The sequence below is a fragment of the Gossypium arboreum genome, chromosome 11, assembly GCF_025698485.1.
Source record: "Gossypium arboreum isolate Shixiya-1 chromosome 11, ASM2569848v2, whole genome shotgun sequence".
NCBI lineage: Eukaryota > Viridiplantae > Streptophyta > Magnoliopsida > Malvales > Malvaceae > Gossypium > Gossypium arboreum.
The window spans coordinates 115762132-115784564 of record NC_069080.1 but is presented as its reverse complement, the minus strand read 5'-3'; the positions used below and the strand labels follow the sequence as shown (position 1 = coordinate 115784564).

General features: G+C 31.9%; 3 protein-coding genes across 3 annotated transcripts; 2 read left to right on the top strand and 1 right to left on the bottom strand.

Annotated features, from left to right (window-relative positions):
• Positions 1 to 969: 969 nt before the first annotated feature.
• LOC108472470 (putative calcium-transporting ATPase 13, plasma membrane-type) lies at positions 970 to 4635 on the bottom strand. Its single transcript, XM_017774008.2, has 2 exons — positions 3977 to 4635; positions 970 to 3875 (listed from the first exon to the last, which is right to left on the bottom strand). Exons 1-2 carry the CDS (start codon positions 4329 to 4331, stop codon positions 1174 to 1176), a joined length of 3057 nt encoding a protein of 1018 aa, XP_017629497.1. The 5' UTR covers positions 4332 to 4635; the 3' UTR covers positions 970 to 1173.
• A 4374-nt stretch (positions 4636 to 9009) lies between these two features.
• LOC108472226 (F-box protein At5g10340-like) lies at positions 9010 to 10313 on the top strand. Its single transcript, XM_017773736.2, has one exon. The coding sequence runs from the start codon at positions 9186 to 9188 to the stop codon at positions 10311 to 10313; it is 1128 nt and encodes a 375-aa protein (XP_017629225.1). The 5' UTR covers positions 9010 to 9185.
• An 8268-nt stretch (positions 10314 to 18581) lies between these two features.
• LOC108471127 (light-inducible protein CPRF2) lies at positions 18582 to 21750 on the top strand. Its single transcript, XM_017772717.2, has 6 exons — positions 18582 to 18963; positions 19879 to 19975; positions 20115 to 20307; positions 20527 to 20602; positions 20706 to 20831; positions 20987 to 21750. Exons 1-6 carry the CDS (start codon positions 18613 to 18615, stop codon positions 21362 to 21364), a joined length of 1221 nt encoding a protein of 406 aa, XP_017628206.2. The 5' UTR covers positions 18582 to 18612; the 3' UTR covers positions 21365 to 21750.
• The last annotated feature ends 683 nt before the right edge of the window (positions 21751 to 22433 follow it).

Here is a 22433-nt window from a genome sequence, read left to right as displayed (position 1 = left end):
CATAGATACTTAAGCCAACTATGCTAAGACCCTGTTAGTTTTATTAGTTTTAGTTTAACTTGTAGGTTTGAAGGCTTTTAAGGAAAAAAATCATTTTTGCCTCAATTTAATTCGTACCAATTGAGCTCTGGTTAGTAATTTAAAAAATTAATTAAGTCTCTTTATTAATGATTTTCCTCTTTGACTACATTAATCGTTAAAATAATCGACATTGTAAAATAAACCTATCAGATGATGGCATGTAGCATGTCAATATATATTTAAATTTTAAAATTTAAAATTATTAAAATGCACATTTAGATTGGATCTGAATAAATGATTGTCCAAATTCATTTAATCTAAATATATATTTATTCAGTTTATTCTAGATGTGATTCAAAATATTATAAAATTATTAAAATGTAAAAAAAAAAGAAATTGTACTAAAATTATAAAAAAAGTATAAAAGTTAATAAAAAGTTATAACTTTAACAAATCAAAATACAAAATCACAAAAGAAAATTTATAAAATTATATTTTGCAGGCATATATAATGATGGATTTCTCTATAAATTATAAAAATTATTTTAAATTGTAAAAGATTTCACATAAATTAAATAATAACAATTTAACTGATATTTACAAACACCTAAAATACAGTGATTAAATTAACTAAAATTAAACTACATAGGAGTAACTTTGTAAGTTGAGTAAAGTAAAGATACTCACCTATAAATTCCCCAGTTTCCTTTCTTTTGTTGTCTTCCATAGTGGGGGTCTGAAATGTAGGATTCCGATATCATCCAAACACTCAACGCATAAACACTTTACATCCATTTCAACAGGTTGTCTTGGAATCTGCTTTTTATCTTTTTCATATGCTTCAAATTTACTCTTCTTCTATTTTTATAGTCGAGGTTTGGCTTTGTTAGCATCAGCATCAGCATATTTGCAGCCAAATCTTGATTACGGTGCTGTTTTAATTGCCAATTTCTTCAACCCAAACCCACTAATAACATTAAAATTTTATAGTTTGAACAAATCTTTATGTTACTAACAAGCACAAACTATGTTATGAGTTCACAGGAGTGTTTTCTAAAATTACAAATTTTTCTAGAATGAAATAATCCATGGCTAATTTGTCAATTTAACAAAAAGAAAAAAAAAAACAAAAAAACATCTTAGCTATGAACTTCATGAAGCAGCAGAACTTCGTGTTTGAACCTTCTTGTCAACAGGAATACACTTAACAATCCAACCAATGGGCCAAGTCAGAGCAGCAATGCCAATGCAAGCCCCCCATTGCTCCCAGCTTAGCCTCTCAGTATTGGCAAACCTCTGAAGAAACTCCACCATTATTGCTTGTAAGACCAATGTGATTCCGATGATGGCCAAAAACAACCTGTTCTTATGTATCCCCTTGAATATGTTCTTCTTATCCATATTTCTTGCATTGAACTCATTAAAGATTTGACAGAGAACAAATGTATTGAATATCAGGGTATCCTTGACCTCCTCCGACACACCAAAAATGGATTTTCCTTTAAATTGTAAAATCAGTAGGATAGCTACCTGATAGAGTGCTTGAGCAGTGAGGTTCCTCCACATAACTTTTGTTATAAGTGGCTCGGTTCTACCCACAGGTCGCTTGTCCATGAGATCATTAGTGGGTTGCTCGGTAGCCAAGGCCAGTGCACCCAAAGTGTCCATTATAAGGTTCACCCACAATAGTTGGACTGCAGTTAATGGCACATCTCCAGAAGATACAGCAGCAATGAAATTGATGACCAAGGCTGCAACATTCACTGTCAGCTGAAACTGAATAAACTTTTGGATGTTGTTGTACACGCATCGACCCCATCTTAAAACTGTTGCTACAGAGGTGAAGTTATCGTCCAAAATGACGATATCTGAGCTCTCTTTTGCAACTTCAGTTCCTTGAATGCCCATGGAAAGTCCAATATCAGCTTCTTTTAAAGCAGGAGCATCATTTGTACCATCTCCAGTGACTGCTACTACATGACCCTTCTGCTTCAAGCACTGTACCATTAGAAGTTTGTCGAAAGGCGAAGATCTTGCCAATACTCGAATAGTTTCGATCTTTTGCATTCTTTCTTCCTCTGAGTAATTTCTAAATTGCACACCTTCAACCACAGCTTCATTGTGTAAACTGCTTTCGGAATTGAGGATTCCACATTCAAAAGCTATGGCCCTTGCCGTATGCATGTTGTCCCCAGTGATCATTTTGATGCTTACTCCAGCATTCTGGCAAGATTCTACTGCTTGTTTGACACCTGGCCGACATGGATCCTTGAGGCCAACAAGACCCAACCAAGTCAGTCCTCTTTCTTCAAGCTTTGTATGATTCTCTTCATTTCCATCTGTCACTGTTACATCCAAAGTTGCAAAGGCAATACATCTCAGGCTTTTAGCTGCCATACTCTCAATAACCATTCCAATGTGTTCTCTTTCATCTTCATTCATGAACTTTGATACCCCTTTTTTGTCATAATAACATGAACACATGGCTAGTAGCATTTCAGCAGCTCCTTTCCAATGAGTAGCTAGCACTCTTTTGTTATTGCTTCTCCTTATCAAAACTCCACTCCTCTTTTTCTCTGAATTGAAGGCCTCAACATGGATGATTTCACAACTTTGTTTTGATTCATCAATGTTCAACCCCATATCATTCAGAGCCCAAGAGAGTATTGCTTTCTCAGTTGGACTACCATAAATCTCAGGAACTGATGTGGGCTTAGGTTTATAAACAGTACCTGTCGTGTTTAAACCAACCCCTTCACTTAGTAACTGGAGGACATTAGGTGCTATTTCAGAGCTCATAGAATTATCAATAGGTTCCTTTCCAAGCCAAAACTCAGTAACCTTCATCTCGTTTAATGTAAGAGTTCCAGTTTTATCAGTGCAGATTATGGTGGCTGAGCCCATGGTTTCACAAGCAGAGAGCTTCCTTACCATGGCATGGTCCCTCATCATCCTCTTCATTGAATAAGCCAGAGTTAGAGTAACAGCTAAAGGCAAACCCTCTGGAATGGCCACAACTACAATGGTGACAGCTGCTGCAATAATACCAACAACCGAGTTCATTACATCATCGAACTTGGTCTTGCTCCCATTGAATGCACTTCTACCGTTCTCAGCTTTTGTGTGACCCGTAAAGTAACGGATAAGCAGAACCAACAGAACAAGAACTGCTACAGATAATCCAATGTTCCCAATGTAAGAAGTCAGCTTGCTGAGTCGGGCTTGTAAAGGGGTCTCCTCGTTCAAATCACGCCTTATGGAACTCATCATCTCACCCCATGCAGTGTTCATCCCAACAGCAGTGACTAGCATGTACCCATGGCCATCAGTGACCTTCGTACCAGACAGCAAAAATGGGTTCTTCTTTTCATTAACTTCAACATGGTCACTCTCTCCAGTCATGCTAGACTCATCGACCTTCAACGAATGGCCCTCGACGAACAAACCATCGGCTGGAATCTGATCACCGGTCTTCAAAGACACAATATCGCCGACCACCAGCTCAAAGATCGACACAGGTTGGTATCTTCCGTTTCGTACCACTTGCACGCGTATGTCATTGGTTTCATGAGAAAGCTCCTCGAATTGTTTACTTTGCCTGTAATTACTCACAGCGGAGACGACGACGACAAGCACAACGGCTACAATGATGCTCCCACCATCGTACCACCCTTCTTTCAGGCCATGCTGTTTGATTCCGAAGCCTAAAGAGAGGACAGCGCAGACCAATAAAATGATGATGATGGTGTCTTTAAATGCTTCCAGAACAAAGCTAAAGAAACTTTTTGCAGGCTGTTTCTGGTACTTATTTGCACCAAAAACCTTGGTTCGAAGAGCAAGGTCATTATCATCACCTGTGGTTACCAAAAGTTACCAACAAACAATATTACAGAATGTCAACCTATGTAAATCCTATGCAGATATATAATTTTTGAAAAATAAATAGATTAATTACCTGGGATTCCTTTTTTGAAATCAGTTTGAAGGAGAGTAGCAACCTGTTTAACTCCACCATACTGATCGTTCAAGCTTTGGAAGCTCTTGTCTTTCACCATCTTAGCAAGTCCTTGAGGATCGACGTCGAGAATCGGAACACGTTCATCGCCACTTCCTTCAACGTCGATGGTAACGAAAGAGAGAGACCGCAAGAGCTCCGCATTCTTTTCAACAACTTTCTTAGTCAACCCCACAAGAAACCTAGTGACGCTTATGGCTGTAACCGCCACTCGCCACCTTCGTACAGAGCTTTTCGAAGGCTCCACCTGGCGATGCATGGTGGGTTCGCTCGGCTTTCGCAACCTCAAAGACATTGATCAACAAACTAAATGAGCAAACAGGGGAGATTTCTGTTTTTACTTTCAAGGGCATAGGTTTTAAAAGAGATACGAGATGAATGAAGTAAACACGTTCGAGGAATCTACATTGCAGCTTCCTATCGCTAAACAGATAACAATCCGATCATAGAGGGAAAAAATATACTAATAAATCGTCCTTTTAAAGGCTAAGTTAGCAAGTTTAGTATATTCCCTATTACTTCAAGACTTTTTTGTGGGTCAGTTGTAAGATGATTAACATGAATTATTCTCTTATTGGGGAGATACGTATGATCCTTTTTCATTGTAAATATATGAACTAAAACATTAATTACTTAGAAAAAAGTATTATTAATTACATTCATGAAAATAAGATGAGACAACTTCCAAGGCAGTCTGGTTGAAGGGTAACAGTTTAGTCACACATTTTGTATTTCGTGCCATATGTAGACATTTAATACGTAATGAATTTTGGATTTAAAATGATGAGGAAGGTGATTAGGATTTATTCAAGGTTATTGGTAGTTAATATTTTAAAAATTTTATGATTTGGTCATTATTTAATTTCGAGATGATTTTAAATTTTTTTAAGCACGTGTTTGAATCAGAAATGATTATTTATTGTATATAAAGCACATTTTATGTATATTTGATTATAAAATACTGATAATTATATATGATTGATCGTAATTGTTCCGACAATAAATGTGACATCTACTGATTTAACTCAACAATCAAGTCGGGTATAGAATGTTACATTATGTATGTGTTTAAATTAAACCAAAAATTTTGAATTAATCTTATTTGATTGCTTTTTTAAAAAAAATTATTTAATTGAAACAACATGATGAAAGAATTAATAGTAATTTGGTTTTGACTATCATTTTAAATATACTTCTTCCAAGGGAGGTAAATTGTTGATGAATATTACTGCTTGAGTGAAAGTATGGTAAAGATATAAGAACCCACTTTTACTCAACCATGCGAGTGAGTGCCTTGCACTCTAGGAAAAGGAAATTCTTATGGTCTTAAATTATAAAATTGCTCATGGCTTGGGTGGAATAAAGTTTTTTTTTTTAATAGAAGGTTGGTTTTTACCTATAATTTTTCTTTAAATGTGCTTAAAACTTGAATATTCGTCCTCGCTTCAAGAAAATTATTTTCCTTTTATTTAAATTTAAATTTTTATTAATACATTTAAATTTAGATTGGATTTAACTAATTTATTCAAAATTTCATAGCAGTTTAAAAATATTTTTATATTAATATTTATATAATTTTGAATAAAAATAATTTTATTTTATAATTGATTAAATCTTTTCATTTTTGTAACTAAGGTTTTCATAATTGAATAAGTGTTCGATTTGATAAATCTATCTAATTTAATTAAAAAAGATATACAAATTTTAAAAATAACAATTCGAGTAGTTTGTAGGTAAATTGATTTAACCCTTTACCTGATTAATTTGTAATCTAATTTATTCAATTTCAATTTTCTAAACTGAAATATGAGCCACCAAATTTGAAGGAAATTTTAATTTACTCTACACTTCTCTATTATTCTTTTATTAAAGTATAGGCAAAATAAAACATAAATGAAGCTGACAGATGCAATAGTTTTGAACCAAGATAAAGAAGAAAGCAAAGTAGTAAAGAAAAATGCTTTACTTGTTCCATAGTTGAAACACTAATTTATCTTAAAGTCATATTTTACAATTCAGCTTAGCAATGTGTAGGATGTTTTTAAATAACATTTACATTTGGATGAAACAAACAAAGTTCAATGTTAGGTGTTAAGGAGGATCAGACTCTATGTATATGATAAGATGATTCTTTTCACGTATTAAAATGATTTTATTGACTAGAAAATTATGATAATTTTAACCAACTTAATATCTTAAATGGATTCAGTGGCTGCCAATTCTACATTTAAATATAAAATTATACTTTGTCCCCCTTAAAAAGGATACAAATTTGATTTAATCTTTTTAAAATTATAAATATATAGATTATTAAAAATTATAATTTAATTTCGACCCCCTAAAAAAATTTCTGGCTACGCCCCTAAATGGATTATAGAATTTTTCTTAATTTATTCTCAAGCTTCATATATGCTGGATTACCAGACACATGACACATAACGTGGGTGGAAACAAAATTATGAAAAAGAAGAATATATTTATTTTAAAAATTAAAGATATTATTATTATTTAGAAAAAAGGAAAGATAGTTTTTTTTTTTTTTAGTTTAGTTGGAATCGGTATTGTTGTTAGTGTAAGAGAACGTGGGTTCGAGTGCGCTAAAACTCATTATTCTCTTATTTAAGGGTTTGAGAAGGACTATGAATAGTTCTAAATATTTATCAAAAAAACAAAGATTAGAAATCGTATCCTACACTCCTAAGAGGCCAGCGAAATTTTTAGAAGCCTCCAAACCTAAGGAATATTTTAAGAGTACCAAGACCTTTGATAGGGAACCAGGTTGCCAAATAGAGTTTTATATGGAGTAGCAAAGATTGGTGATACTTGAGCAATTCATCATAAGTAATATAGTGAGAGCATGGGTAAGACTGATACCAAAGAAAGCTACAACAGCGGTGGCTGATAAAGGCCTGTCAGGTTGACATGAAAATTAATCTCCTTGAGGTTGGTTAGGATTGGATTTGGAAAACGTTTTAGTGGCGATTTAAACAATTGGATGTTGAAAGGAAAAATTATTTCATGAAATATAACATCCCTTAATACAGAATAGGTTGACTGCAAGGTACTCCTTTCAACCATAAGGATATCCCAAACAGACACACAGAACAGCTCCTTCATGGGATTTATTAGTGGATCTAGGAAGAATAGAAACATGACACAGACATCTAATTAAAACACGTAAATAAGAGTAATTGAGTTTAGTGGAAACGACTTTTGCCTGACAACAAAGACAGAGAGGTATGATTAATAAGATATGTAGCGACTAAAACACACTCACCCCAAAACTTGACAGGTAAACCAGCTTGAAAATGCAATGCCCTCTTATACACAAATTTGCTGAAGACAAATATATTAGTGAATTATGGTAAGAAGTAAGGTTGAAAAAAGAAAACATCTTAAATTTGTTAAAGATTTGTGTTTTTAGCGTAAATATTAGCTCAGTTATTACCTAAAGTTTAGCAAATAATAAATTGTATTACATAATGAGATTATGATGCAAGTAGTGTAATAGGTGATCTAAATTGGTAAGAGTTCATGAAATCAAATTGAGTAAATCATTCATGTTAGAACTATTATGTCATTTATAAGTCTAATTGGAGAAATAATTTGTCTAAGCTATTGGTGTTAGATTGACTTCCAAATATGGAGGCATATATGTGATTATTTGGATTGACCTAAATTGAATTTATCCTATATATCCATTTATGAATTTATGTATTTGAGACGTTTATGGTGTGACTTACTTAAATCCAGAATAAGTGAATAACCGTGTGTGTGTGTGTAACTCATGTACATTGATATATTGGAAATCGACGCTCTCATGGTAGTAGGCCGAAAATTGTATGATGGGTACATGACTTATTCATGGTATGACTTCACTCACAATAGTGTAATCATAACTCAATTAAAAGAGTAAATGATGCCCTTTCACTAAGAATATATGGATTATAAAAATCTAACGTGACCACAATATTAATAATTACTAATTTTAGTAATGATTATTTTCATCAATGAAGATATAATGGTGACCATGTGATGAAATCAGTCAAATTAGGTGAACGAATTTAACCTAAAGGGATAATGGGCATCCAAAAGGGCAACACATATATGACAAGGTCATTGGATAAAATCTTTATATATTTACCTTTCGTAATGGTATATAATAGGGAGATCAATCATGGTAATTTTAGTGGATTGACTCTATAACTAAATAATATTGTAATTAAATAGATGAAGAGTCAACTTAATTACAAATTATTTAAATCCTAATTATTTATGTCTGATTGGTTCCTCCACTATAGTTAATTGTAACTCTGATCGGAGCATAATAAGAATTGAGAATGAATGGACAATGACAAATGAGAAATAGACTGCATGTAGTATTATTCATGGTAAACGCATTTTCAATTATTGTTTAATTAGATGAATAACTTAAATAATAAAACATAAAGTGAAAATTAAATTAATTAATTATCATTGTAGTTTAATTTTATTATTGGGTAAATAAATAAGTTTTAAACATAAATTCATTAGTATTTTTGTCAAAATTTGCTTATGAGTTGATAATGATTTATTGATGAAAAATGACATCATTGCATTTATGTATTGATGTGGAAACTTGTTATTACATAGATGCAATCACGCAAAAAGAAAACCCATGATTGAAGAACCTTCTTTCAACGCAAATAAGATACATATTATGCCTGAGAGTGATGCATTATAATCACAGCCACAGACACAGACACAGCTGTTGCCTGTGGCATTTTTTCAACAGAGTAATGGCGAGTCAAGGGAGTTCCTCAAACAAAGTAATAGCCACTCGGGGAGGAGTCGGCCGCGATGGGTTTTTTTTTTTTTGGGGGTGTTCCCTGGGTTTTCTTTTATTTTGTTTCTTCGTTGAAATTTGAGTTTCATTACGGCTAGCTAGCTAATAATTTATACATATAAATACATATATGAAAGTTTAAATGGTTTAAGAATATTATGATAGCTACAAGTCTATCCTTTCTAGTACGAATAATTTAACTGCAATTAGTCTTCTTCTCCTCTCCTCGTTTTATATACATTGAAAGCCGATTTAATAACCAAAATAAAAAATAAAAACCTAGAAGGGATTATTAACATTAGTGGTAGAAAAAGGTGGAGAGAGATGAATCATGGAGTTCCTTATTTTTTGATAGTAGAAATATTGGGGAAACTTACCGTCAAGTCTTTATTGAGATTCAAGTGTGTCTCCAAGCAATGGTTTAGGCTCATCACCCATCCTCACTTCACCGATCAATATCTTTCAAACCAAAGGAAAAAGGATCCTCGATTTCTTACTGCCTATTTTAAAATTGATAGAGCCACAAAGCACATAGTTATAGCTTCCATGGTCATCAATGGAATTTCATTACCAGATACTAGAATCCCTTATCGTCACCAACGGATGGATGATGTTCCACATGATGGCTATCACATGTTGAATTCCTGTGATGGCATCCTTTGTTTTCTTGGACGTTTTAAAATCATTGTTCTTAACCCTAGCACAAGAGAACACCGAATTTTGCATCAAAGTGATGTGGATTCATTTTCTCCCGTTACAAATCCATTCCAAGTCGCTATTAATTTTCCACAGCAACAACAACAATTGGGGTTTGGTCGTGATCTAGTTACGAAAAGACTCAAGATTGTTAAAGTGTTTAATCCTTATCCAAATATAGGACCACTTTTGCATCACCATGATTATTGTGAAATTTTCACCTTACGTTCAAACCCCAAGGTCTTTTGGAATTATATTGGTAAAATCCCTTATAAATTTGATGTTTCGTCACCTTGTGTGTATGTGGATGGAGCCATTTATTGGTTCACCGATGACATCTACCATCTTGAAAAGACTGAAGTTATCATCATGTTGGATTTGAACATGGAGAAGTTCCAATCAATCCCACACCCAAGTTGTTGTTCAAATAGACAGCGAAGAACTATGCAGTTGGGGAGTTTAAGAGAAAGTTTGTGCTTGGCACAACAAGTATCGGATTGTGAACTAAATATATGGATAATGGAGAAGGAGAAGTCGCCATTAGTAACTTGGGAGAAGCTTTATTGTATAAAGCTTTTGAGCAATGACCTCCAGTTTGGTGTCGGATTTGCATTTGCAGAGGACAAAAACGGAAGTTTTGTGGTTTGCGGTGGAGATAAGGTGTATGTATTTAATGAAAATGGCGAGAATGGTTATTTGGTGCATGATCAGCAGGATGTGCCCATCTCATTCACTGAAAGTTTAGAAAGACTTTGAGTCAAATTAAACCCCAGTGATTATCATAGACTTTCAAGTATTTTTTTTTTTTTAATTTCAAAAAGAAAAAACCCTTCATTGATCTAATTGTCATTTCAATTACCTTTAGAATTGGAATATTTTATTTCTTCTTATTTTATTTATTTTTAAGTTAGTGTGTTGATAAAAAAAACTCTTGTTATATTATTATTATTTTTAATAATTTTATTATAGGTTTTGATTATATATATTTTTATTGACACAATGTTTAGAATTAGTTATAGCTCCTCCTCAACCCATAAATAAGAAATATTTAAATTCACGTCTTTTTATAATGACAATAATATTTATGCGGTTAAATTAAAATTGATTGACCTTATTATATTACTTTTAAATACAATGTAATTGGCTTCAACTCAATTAGTTGGTATTAATAATATGAAATGGATGTTCTAGCTTTAATAGATTTGTTAATTCCATTGTTGAACTTCAAATAATCAAAATTTTAATTTGATCAACCCATTAATTAAACTAAATTCGATTTTAATTAGAATCATTAATTTTTCTAAGATTTCATTTCATTATAAAATTTAAAATCTAAAATCGCTTTTCCAAAAGATTTTTTTTCTTATTACTGTAACTCCCATAAAAAATGGAAATCTCTCTGAACTCTGGCGATAACGGGTCTCATCTGGAAATCGAGGATGGTGAAGATTCTCGAGTAGATGTGGATCGTAAAACTAAAAAAGTCCGATTCAAAGAGAGTATAGGCGAGGGCAGCCACTGATATGTTGGGTGAACCAATGTCGAGCTCAACTGTATCTTGGAAGGACAAACTTCTGGGAAACAAAACTGGAAATTTTGATAAGATGGCGACGGAAAATTCTAGCGCTGGGGCTGAAGATGACTTGGAATTTTTGGAAGGAGACATCCTTAGATCTATTGTTAATGGAATCCCAACAATAGATTTCTCTGAGAGGATACAACAAGTTCTTTTCAGAGAAACGGATCAAACGGTCATTCTGAAATTGCTGGGCAAGAATATTGGATATTGGGCTTTAAACAATTGGATTAGCAGCTTATGGAGACCCACCAAACATTTTCAACTAAATATATGGAAAGAGAGTAATTTTTATAAAATAATCGTTTTTTATTAATTTTGACATTATATTATTTTACTTATGTTAAATATTAAGATAAAATACAAAAAAAGGTAATTAATTTCTTTTCAAGTTATTTGAAATTAAAATTGAGTAGAAATTTTCAATAAAAAATAAATAAATTTTAGAGATGAAATTCAATCAAATAAAATTATAAGCACAATGATGAATATCAATTAAAGTAAAATATAGATTCAATTTTTAATTTTACCTAAAATATAGTGATAATTTTGCACATATAAATGTACTTTTAAAGTTTAATGGTAAATTTTTTTAAAAATTATAATATATACAATCAATTTGTGTATCGCACAAACTAGTTATATATATATATTATCATCCTACATATTAATATTGAAATAAAAATTAAAATTTTATAAATATTTTTTACTAAAATAAAAAACTACCATCTATTTTATATAAATCATAAACTTTTAATTTAATCAAACTGTATCATTCAATTTTTATTATTGATAAATTAAGTCACTTGTACTTATGTTAAAATTATTTAACGGTTACCAACAAAAAAATATTTAACGGAAAAGCTGAATCAGCATATATGTTTTTACATGGCATTTTTTGGCAATTATCTTATTGGAATTTTTGAGTAAATTTTTTAGGTTTTTCTCAATTTTTTTATTTGGGTAAATTGTTAAGAGAAATTAACCTTTCTATTTTCCAGTTGATGCAAGATTGATGAATTTGTCCATTAATTTATTTGATTTTAATATATATATATATATATATATAGTCTATGCTAGTTAAATTACATAATTTATATTTGTAGATGGTTAATGCTATTATATTTACACAAGCCTGTATTCTTTTTTAAATATAATTATTTTGTAATATTTATTAATTATATATATTATTAAAATTTCTAATGTAAACATATTAGTATAGTTTTTAATATTTACATTATAGTATAATACATTTATTTTTATCATATAGATTACATAATATATAAAATAAATGAAACAAATCTATTATAAACATGAAAACGGGTTGGACAAGGTCGAGCTCAGGTTTTGAATATTGAAACCCGAGTTTTGACCCATATTTTAAACAGTCTTAATATTTTTTTTATCAAATTCGTTTTTTTGGAAATTTTCAAATATGTATATAATGTCCCAATATTTACAAATAAAAAGTTATAAGTAACAAATAGTTAAATCACTTGGATATTAATTAAGAGTTGACACTTTTCATGTCATAAGTTGTCTCTTAAATACTAAAAGTTATGACACTTGATTGAATAATTATGTTTATTCAAGAGACATGTTTATTCAAAAGAAACCTGTTGAATAGTTATGTCATTATAAAGATATATGAGGACTCCTATAAATACAAATGAAATTTCATTTGTATGGCGCAAGAAAATCACTAAAAAGTAATTTTCTATTCTTCCTTCATCTTATACTATTCTTAGATTGTTTTATTAATTAATGCAGAATTTTTTTTTTATAAAAATTGATAGTCTTGTTATACACTATTTAATATTCAATCGATTGTTTTTATTAGTGCCATATGTAGATAGTATGAATCAGCGATTTACCAGGAACTTTCTAATCAATTTCCTTCAGGATCAACTCATAAGAAATGACCAAAATATTTTGTTTTCTTACGTTTTTGAAAACATGACGTAGATTCCAACTTAGGGTCTGTTTGTTTACCAGGAAGTTTTAAGGTGTTTGGAAGCTTGAAAAGATTTTTCATTTGAAAAATCTTTTCCAAGAGATGGGTAAAATCAACACATTTTATGGAAAATGTCTTACAGATTTTTTTCCGTAAGACATTTTCCTAAAGACGGGTAAAAGTCCTTTTCCCTTCCTTCTGTTCTTCATCTTCTTTCTCTCTTTCTCTCTTTCTGCAAATCTCATTCCTCTCTTTCTCTCTTTCTCAGGCAAAGGTAAATCTCATTCCTCTTCTCAAGGTCGTGACTTAAGGGATGGCATCTTCTTTTTAAAGTTATTTTTTTTCTTCTTGTTCTTTACTTGTCCACATTTTTACCGATTGTCTGGTAGTGTCGCCATCGCCACCATTTGTAGGTTTCATTTCAAGCTCAGCTTTTGTTTTTCCATTTTGTTTAATTTCGGGATATGAGTAAGCTTGATTCTTCATTACTTCTTCATTCCATTGTTAATGGTGGAAGGAACCTTTCTAGTTTCCACTATTCTTTTGCTCGTTATTTTAACACCGTTTCTAATCACATGGAAACTTTAAGTGAGAATTCGATGTCTTTTAGGCAAAACCCAAAGAATTATTATCGCTTCGATAATGTTGATGATGCTTTGACTTTGTTTAATGAGATGATTGAGCAGCTCCCAAAGCGTTCCATTGTTGAATTCACTAAATTATTAATAGCCCTGGTTAGAATGAGACGTTATGCCACTGTTGTTTCTCTGTGTAGCCAAATGGAATTGTTGGGAGTTTCCATAACGATTATTCTTTCAACATCTTGATTAATTGCTTTTGTCAACTTGGTGGAATTGATTCTCTGGGTTTTCTGTTTTGGTCAAAATGCTGAAGCTAGATGTTAAACCTGATGTTGTAACTTTTTCCACTTTGATTAAAGGACTTTGTAAACGAAGTAAGATTTTTCAAGCGGTGAGTTTGTTTGATGAAATGATTGAAAAAGGATATCAACCTGATTTAATTATTTACACTACAATACTGAATGGGTTGTTTTATATCAGGAATATTGATTGAGTTGTTAGGTTTCTAAGGATGATGGAAGAAAGAGGTTTTGAACCCAATTTGTAGAAGATTGCACTTTCCTTAACTATCTTTGTAAGAAGTGCTTGCTAAAGGATGCCCATGATCTCTTCTTTGAAATGAGAAAGCAAGGCATTAAGCCCAATGTCATCACATATACTACATTGATCGATGCACTTTACAAGAAGGGAGTGGTTTTTAAAGCCAAAGATATCCTTGGCACAATGAAAAAGCTAGGCATTGAGCCTAATGTTGCTAAAGGTATGATTGTTTGCCTAATAGATGTTGTTATAATGTAATGATCCAGGGATTTCTTCGAAACAATTATCCCTCAAAGGCAACAGAACTTCTTACAGAAATGGTCGGTACGGGCTTTTTTGGAGGTTTGTGCACTGCCACCTTATTTTTGGGTCTCGTCTTATATGGTAAATCAATCTTGACATGACTCTCACTTGTAAATTTGAATCAATTTGCTTATAAACAACTATACTGTTGTGACAAGAGTTTCTAGAAATTAGAGTGAATTATACTGTCTATTTTCAGTTTAGTTGATGATGTACTTCAAAGATTAAAGATGAATGAAACAAATTTTATACACCATTTTTCACTTCTCAGACCCATGAAAAGCTATTCTCGGACATCATATTTTTCATTGAATTTCATACAAATTTAGTCTAAGTTTTGTTCATTTATTGCAGAAAACTACATATTGTTATTGGTAATGGCTGATTAATATATCATCCCTTGATTTGTAATGCTCATCTTCATTAAAACACACTATTTCGACTTACATATCTATCTATTGTGAGCAAATTCGGTAACACCCTGGGCTCTACGTCAAAGGTTTAACTTTGTAGGTTGTTGTATTCTGATGTATCAGACAAATAAACAGCAAGAACCAAAATTATATCAAACTTTGTAGCTTTTTAATTACCATTCTTGCTTGATTTCTGTTCCAAATCGATCTTTTCTTGCCATGACCACTTCATGATATTTAAGTTTGATATTAGTATTTAAGTTTGAAAGTAGACATGATTGTCTAGTCTTGATTGTTGTCACTCTGAGATTGACGTCTTGCACCATATCGGACAATCACTTTTGAAACAAATGAAATCAGTAATCACCCTTGTTAGACGTGTAACTATGTGCAGCGCTAATATTAGAGTATAAGGCTCCTGAAAAACATCATCGACTGTTATTTTCTACTAACAGACTCGTATGTGGCTTAACGAAGTCCACCTATGTTTGCTACTACTCTTACATAAATACAAGAGTGGTTGTTATTATGTTTTTATTTCTCAGGTTGGAGTTGGACCTGTGTTTTACTTAAGAATTGCTCTAAAACACAAATAAATGGTTGCTTTGATACAGGGATCTCTTTCATCAACCTTTCCTATTGAGAACCAGAACAACCTCGTGACGATGAGGACATTGAAGAATCATCTAGATAGGACAAAGAGCCTTCCATTCGTGAAGCGTATTGCGGATTTCCATTTGCTACTATTTCTAGCCATGTCTCATGGCCTTGGTTCCGATGTTCTAGCACTAGCAGCGTGTGTTACCACAGAGATAGTAGTACCAGAAGGTTACCAGCTCCTAATCGAGTCCATGGCCAACACATCCTGATTCACTTATTATGCTTGGTCGTCTATTGAAAAATACTGTATATTTATGATCATAACAACTTACTATTTGCCATTGTTTACTAGCATCATTATAAATCTCAATTATTCCTAGAATCTTAACATTATGCTTTACATTCAAAGCTGAAAATTGGTGAGCTGTCTCTGATACTAAATTTAAGATAAAAAAATGTTTTCAAGTAAGAAGCATAGAAAAATTTGGTTTCAAAATTTTTCTCAAGGTTGAAGATATTGATACTTTTAATGTGGTGTAATATTAATTATGCACTTGAACAATATTATTGTTATTATGTGGTGTACTACTAATTATGCATTTGGATAATATTATTAATTTCTAGTATTAATTGTGGTTTGGAAGCTAATTTATAATTATTCAATCCTTTTTTTTTATAACACAATTACAAATAATTTATTACACTTTGGTTGTTTTTAATTTATGACGGTTAATATTCTAACTTAATAATTGAGTATTATTATATATTTAATTTGATTTATTTATTTATAAATAAATCATTGCAATATATGTAAAAATAATTTAAAATATAGTTTTATTAATATATATAAATTTATTAATATATGTAAAAATAGTTTTTCCGGAAAATATTTTTGAAATCGCCAAACAACAAAAAATATTTTATATAGATTCATCCAAACACTGAAAAGTAAATCATTTTCCAAAAATCATTTTCCGGAAAACATTTTACTGGCAAACAAACGGAGCCTTATTGTACATGATAATTCAAATTGATGAATCTTATAATTTAATATTATTATATATTACTTATTCAACAAAGTTGATTGATTGATACACATTGGCTTTTTTACAAAAAATCAAGGACAAAATACCTGATCTAATAACTACTTCAGCAGCAGCCAGAGGTGAAGCCAGAATAATTTTTTAAGAGGGGTCGGATGAAATTTTAATTGTTTATAGTTTATAACTTTATAATTTGTAAATGATTAAATTAAATTTTTATAATTTTAGGGGTCAAAGTGAAATTTTACCTTTATTAATTTAAATTTTTAAAAAAAAAAATTAAGGACCTAAATAGTAATTTTACATTTTAAGGGGGTCGGGGCCCATGCTAGCCCCCTGACTTCGCCCATGGCAGCAGCAATAACTATAACAAAAATTGAGAAAATATTTCTTTTAATTTCTAACTATAAAAAATTAGAAAATATTTCAAAATTATATTAACCACAAGTTCAAGACATATAAGAGCCCTAATCATATTTTAACTCATAATCAATTCATAAATATGAGTTTCATTATATCTTTAGAATTTTATAGTTTATTTATTTATATTTTTTCACACTAAAATATAGAGAGAACAAATAAAACCTTAAAAAATAACTCCATTACACATTTTAAATATTTAACTAATTTCTCATAAATTTATTTTGTCCTTCCATATCAATAATTTTTAACTTGTTCGGATATTTCAGAAATTAAACGAATAACTTAGCTGTTACGAATATGGTATCAAGGGGACGTAGAGGACGTGGGAAGGTTTCGGTTGGTACAATGGGGCCCATGGTCGGCCCAGTTCAATAATTATTCACAAAAGGAGCTGCCTTCCTATCCAATGGGAATTTTGTAGTAGATTTTCCTCAAGTTTCTTTCATGCACTTTACGTTTTCGAAAGAAATAATAATAATTTTTTTAAAAATGTAAAATATATTTTAAAATATATTATTTTAGAACAGATATGTCCTGAAATTTCCAGGTCAGCTTTCTCTGGGTTGCTAATTGGTACCTGTGGAATTTTGGGTTGCAATGTCTTTTTACTGTAATTTTTTTCAAACAATTCCACCCTTTAATTTTTTTTTAACACTTTGATTAAGTTCTAATTATATTTATTTTTTGATATAATATTCAGAACTATTCATAGCTTCTCTCTAACTTATAAATAGAAGGATAATACGTTTTAATACACTCGAACTCACGTTCTTCTACATTAACAATAATGCATATACTAATCGAACTAAAACATCTTCAAATTTAAAGGAGAGCTTTTAAGTTTCCATGAGAAAAAAAATAAAATTCTATTTTTTTGGCTTTAATATAGTATTAAATTGAAGATATTTTGGAAAGGAGTGATAAGTTTGGTGGAGTATAAGATCACTAACATCTAAAATATATAATAGCAAATTGCCGCTATCCCAAACATCACTTTACATTTTACAATATACATTTGCAAATTGCCAAATTGCAACTAACAATCATGGAATGGAAGATATTTGTAGTTATGTCCTTTATATTACAACTACCCCAATTGTAATTTCATATCCATTTTTATTTTCAATAAATCAACAAATTTATTAAATCGTAACTTTAACAACTTATCCATGTATGGAGAAAAAAAAAACCAATTTAGTTTGATCCCTATTTCACATTATAATTTTGAATATGACATGTTAAATTCTACGTATTATACATGAATTTCCTTATTTAGATCTATATTAAGTAAACTTATCTATTTTCTTTATCTTTAAATGTTTTTTGAGTAGATTAAATCTTAGCTTAATTAGTATTTACATTGCTACTATATGAGTTTAAGTACGTTAAAACGTATCATTCTGCTATTTATGAGTTGGAGAAAGATTATGAGTAATTCTAAAATTTAAAAAATTATCCAAATAAGGGTTGCACCAAAATAATTGTAGCAACGAGAACACCAAAACTTCCCTCACCTTATCCATTTAGAAAAATTGAATTGGCCCACATTGGAACATATTAATTTAAAAATAATTAAATAAATTCTAAATCCCAATCTATTTGACAAGCATCCGAATCAGCAGATGCATAAAAGGACGAAAAAGCCGGCAAACCACCCAACCAATCACACAATGGATAGAGTTTTCTCCGTTGAAGAAATCCCCGACCATTTCTGGTCTTCTTCCGCCCCCGACGACGATAAAAACAAAAGCCCCGGTTCTGAAATGAACCGTAGTACTTCGGAGTGGGCTTTTCAGCAGTTCCTTAGAGAAGAAGTTGATAAGAAAGGTGAAGATAACGAAGAGGAGGAAGCTAAGGAGAATGGGTGTTTTGAAAATAATAAACACGACAATATTCCTGCAGATGTAGAGGATTATCAGGCTTTTCTTAAGAAGAAACTTAACTTGGCTTGTGCTGCTGTTGCCATGTCAATGGTAAGTCTTTTACATTCTTCTTTTTTACCCTTTCTTTTTTGTGTGTAGTTGGGTGATGAGAAAAAGGTGTAGTGAATAGAGGATAATGAAGGAAAGGTTTAGATCTCTAATGTTTTTTTCCTTTCTTTTGAAAAAAGATGGGATTCTTTTTCTGGGTTATGTTTGGTATCTGAGAAAACCTGAAGGGAAACTTGTATGTCTGGATTTTGATTCTTTTTAATTACATTTTGGTTCCTTTATCAGTTCAAAAAATCTACCTATGTTGTAAAATCAGAAAGGTTGTATTTTCAAGGGTGTTTTGACCAGTGTAGCTTTGGTCTGAAAGTCAAGGTTTTGTTTTGAATGTTATTTTGCTTCTCCTTTTGCTAAAGGGTTAATGTTTAAACGTCATTTACTGATTAGTTAAGTTGGTTTATTTGTCTTGTTTCTGGCCTGTTGATATCAGTCCATCAGACTTAACAGTAAATCATTGAGAAGCTTAATTTTAGTATTAGAATTTTCTTTCTTTTTTGTGTTTTTGATTGGTTAGTGGATTTTCTTTCCCTCTTGATTCTGGAAATTGCCAAATTGGAATAAATTTGGTTGGTCTGCTTTTTTTAATTATTTTTGGAGTGTATTTTCTTGTGTAAGAAAAAGTGTGTTTTTCCTTAAAACTCCATGTAGGACAAAGAAAGAGCTGGAGATTAGTTAGGTATGGGCTGTATTTAGCTTGCTCCTCTTATTGTATCCAATACATATTATATTACATCCCTGTCCAACATATTTATATAACTAGCTGGAAATTGCCCATGGTTGTAATTTTTAATCTTTTGTGCATCTTTTCAATGTTGAATTGATTGTCCTCTGTTAAAAGTTATGTTAATCACTTTTGCTCTTAGAACTTTTGACTGAGTATGTTAGATGCATTTCAAACAGGCTTCTTTTGCAAAACCTCAAGACTCTGCTACTAGAGCCGACAGGGGGTCACAGGCATCTAATACTCCACAATTGGGATCCAAAACTGTTTCCAGAGGTTTAAATTCATCACTGAAGCTTCTAATAAGCAGTTGTTCTTTTTTTATTCTTTAACAGTTTTCACAGTGGCATGTGCATTTGAGTGTTTGGTGTAATGCAATCTTATGTATTGTTTTCCTGTTTTACTGAATGTTCAGGAACCGGTGACAAGGATGATAATGCAGTGGCTGAAGTTCTTTCTTTTCCCAGTGGACAGAAAAAATTTAGAGCTCAAGTGAGGCCAAGCACAAGTACTGGATCGTCAAAAGAACAGTCGGACGAGGATGAAGTTGAAGGTGAAAATGAAACAACGGAGAACATGGATCCTGCTGATGTAAAACGTGTAAGGAGGTAACCATTGATTCTTCTTTTAAGTTGCAGATATTTTACTACGTCCTGCATGTCACAATTTTGGAAAATGAATACTACGGTAGATCCATTTGATATTAAGAACTTTTCCGTTTAAGTTCTTGAAAATGTTTGGTCTGTTAATTAATGGAGCAAATTAATCCTACAAATACTTACTTTCTTGTGTTCTATTTCCACCAACTCATCCATATGGTGGTTCAGGATGCTTTCGAATCGAGAGTCTGCTAGGCGTTCTAGAAGAAGAAAACAGGCCCATTTGACAGAACTTGAGTCACAGGTTTTGGTGCTTTTCCCTGCCCTTTCTATATTGTCCTTTCCTTTTCCTATTTGCTTGCATTCCCCTTTGAGTTATGGATATCCTAATATATTATTTACTGTAGGTTTCTCAATTAAGAGTTGAAAATGCAGACTTATTGAAGAGTTTGACTGACATTAGTCAAAGGTACAATGAAGCAGCAGTTAACAACAGAATTTTAAAAGCTGATGTTGAAACATTGAAAGCAAAGGTAAGTTATTGAATATTTGAATTTTCTTTAGGGTGATTGTTTAGATCTTGCAAGGCTCATACCTGATTGAAAAGTTTGCTTAAATGCTGAAAGCTGTGAGTGGCTAACATGATGAGCACACAGTTCTTAATTCAATTGGTGAATTCTTTATATAGGTAAAAATGGCTGAAGAGGCAGTCAAAAGAACTACTGGTTTGAACCCTGTGTTCCATGCATTACCTGAGATACCAAGCATGTCATCATTTGATGGATGTCCCTCTGAAACTTCAACGGATGCTGCAGTTTATGAGGAAGATGGTCCAAAGCATACCCTTTATCAGGCTGCTGCTAACGATTCGATATCCACTCATGACCTTAGAATCAACAATGCACTCGCAGATATTTCTTCAGTTGAAAATATACAACCTGTTTCTGAAGGATCAGCAGTGACAGGAAACAAAATTGGGCGGACAGCTTCTTTGCATCGAGTGGCTAGCTTGGAGCATCTGCAAAAGAGGATCCGTGGGGGTGTAAGCCTGAATGGGAAGCAATAGGAGCAAGGCAGACAAGCAGAGTCTAAAGATAGTGAAGAATGTGTTGGAACTGACCAAAGTGTGCTATGATTTCTGGTTTAACTGATGGAAACAATGTTAGTTTTTAGGTTACTTGGGTAGTAATGGCTACTGCTTGACTAAACCTTTCCTTTAATCATGCCATATTTGCTGGAATGATAGATTTTACCACTGCCATTTCCATAGCATGCTGTGGGATTTTCTATACGTCTTGTTAGCTTTCCTTTTAGTTCCATCCTTGTCAACTGATATGGTAGGAAGCCAATTCTACATCTCTGAAGTGCTACCTCAAAAACCTTTATGCTCTAATTTGCTAAGCAAAAACTCTATCCCAGCCAGGGAAAAGAATAAAATTACTTGGAATGCAATTACCAAATGTTTGTTCCAAGAGACGCAAAAGAAGGCTTTAGAATAAATTGCCTACCATCTAAACTATACCGAGTATTTTGTTAGATGCGGTAATTGAGGGTGCGTAATGTTGGTAAGTTTACTTCCAATAAGGTTAAAAATAATGGTGGCGATAGAGATTAATTATCGTAATTGTGAGATAAAAGATTCCACTATACCATAGCTACCGTCCATCCAAAAGGTGCCTAAGTAGGATTTAACAAGAAAAATAAAAAAACTGACCCAAATTGTGGTGTTTAGATAATTTATATAATATAAATTAAAAAAAGGTGATACTTTGAATCAAATTGAATATTATTTTTATTTAATTTTAATTTTTATTAGGTAAATATATATTATATTCTAGTGCAATAATTTTATTATGATTAATATTTTATTTATATTTGTTGGAATATATTTTTGCATTGAAATAGTTGTGTTGAAAAGGACATAATTTAGCTGATTGAGTCCTAATTCGATTAATATGGCCATTATTGCCAATGTAGGAGGATGTGGGTTCAAGTGCGTTGAAGTACATTATCCTCTTATTTTTGGGTTGGGGAGGGGCTATAGGTAGTTTTAGGCTTTCTGAGAATAGATATGATCAGAACTTATAATAAGATTGTTAAAAAAAATGACGTCATGTCTTTACTTGAATTAAGCA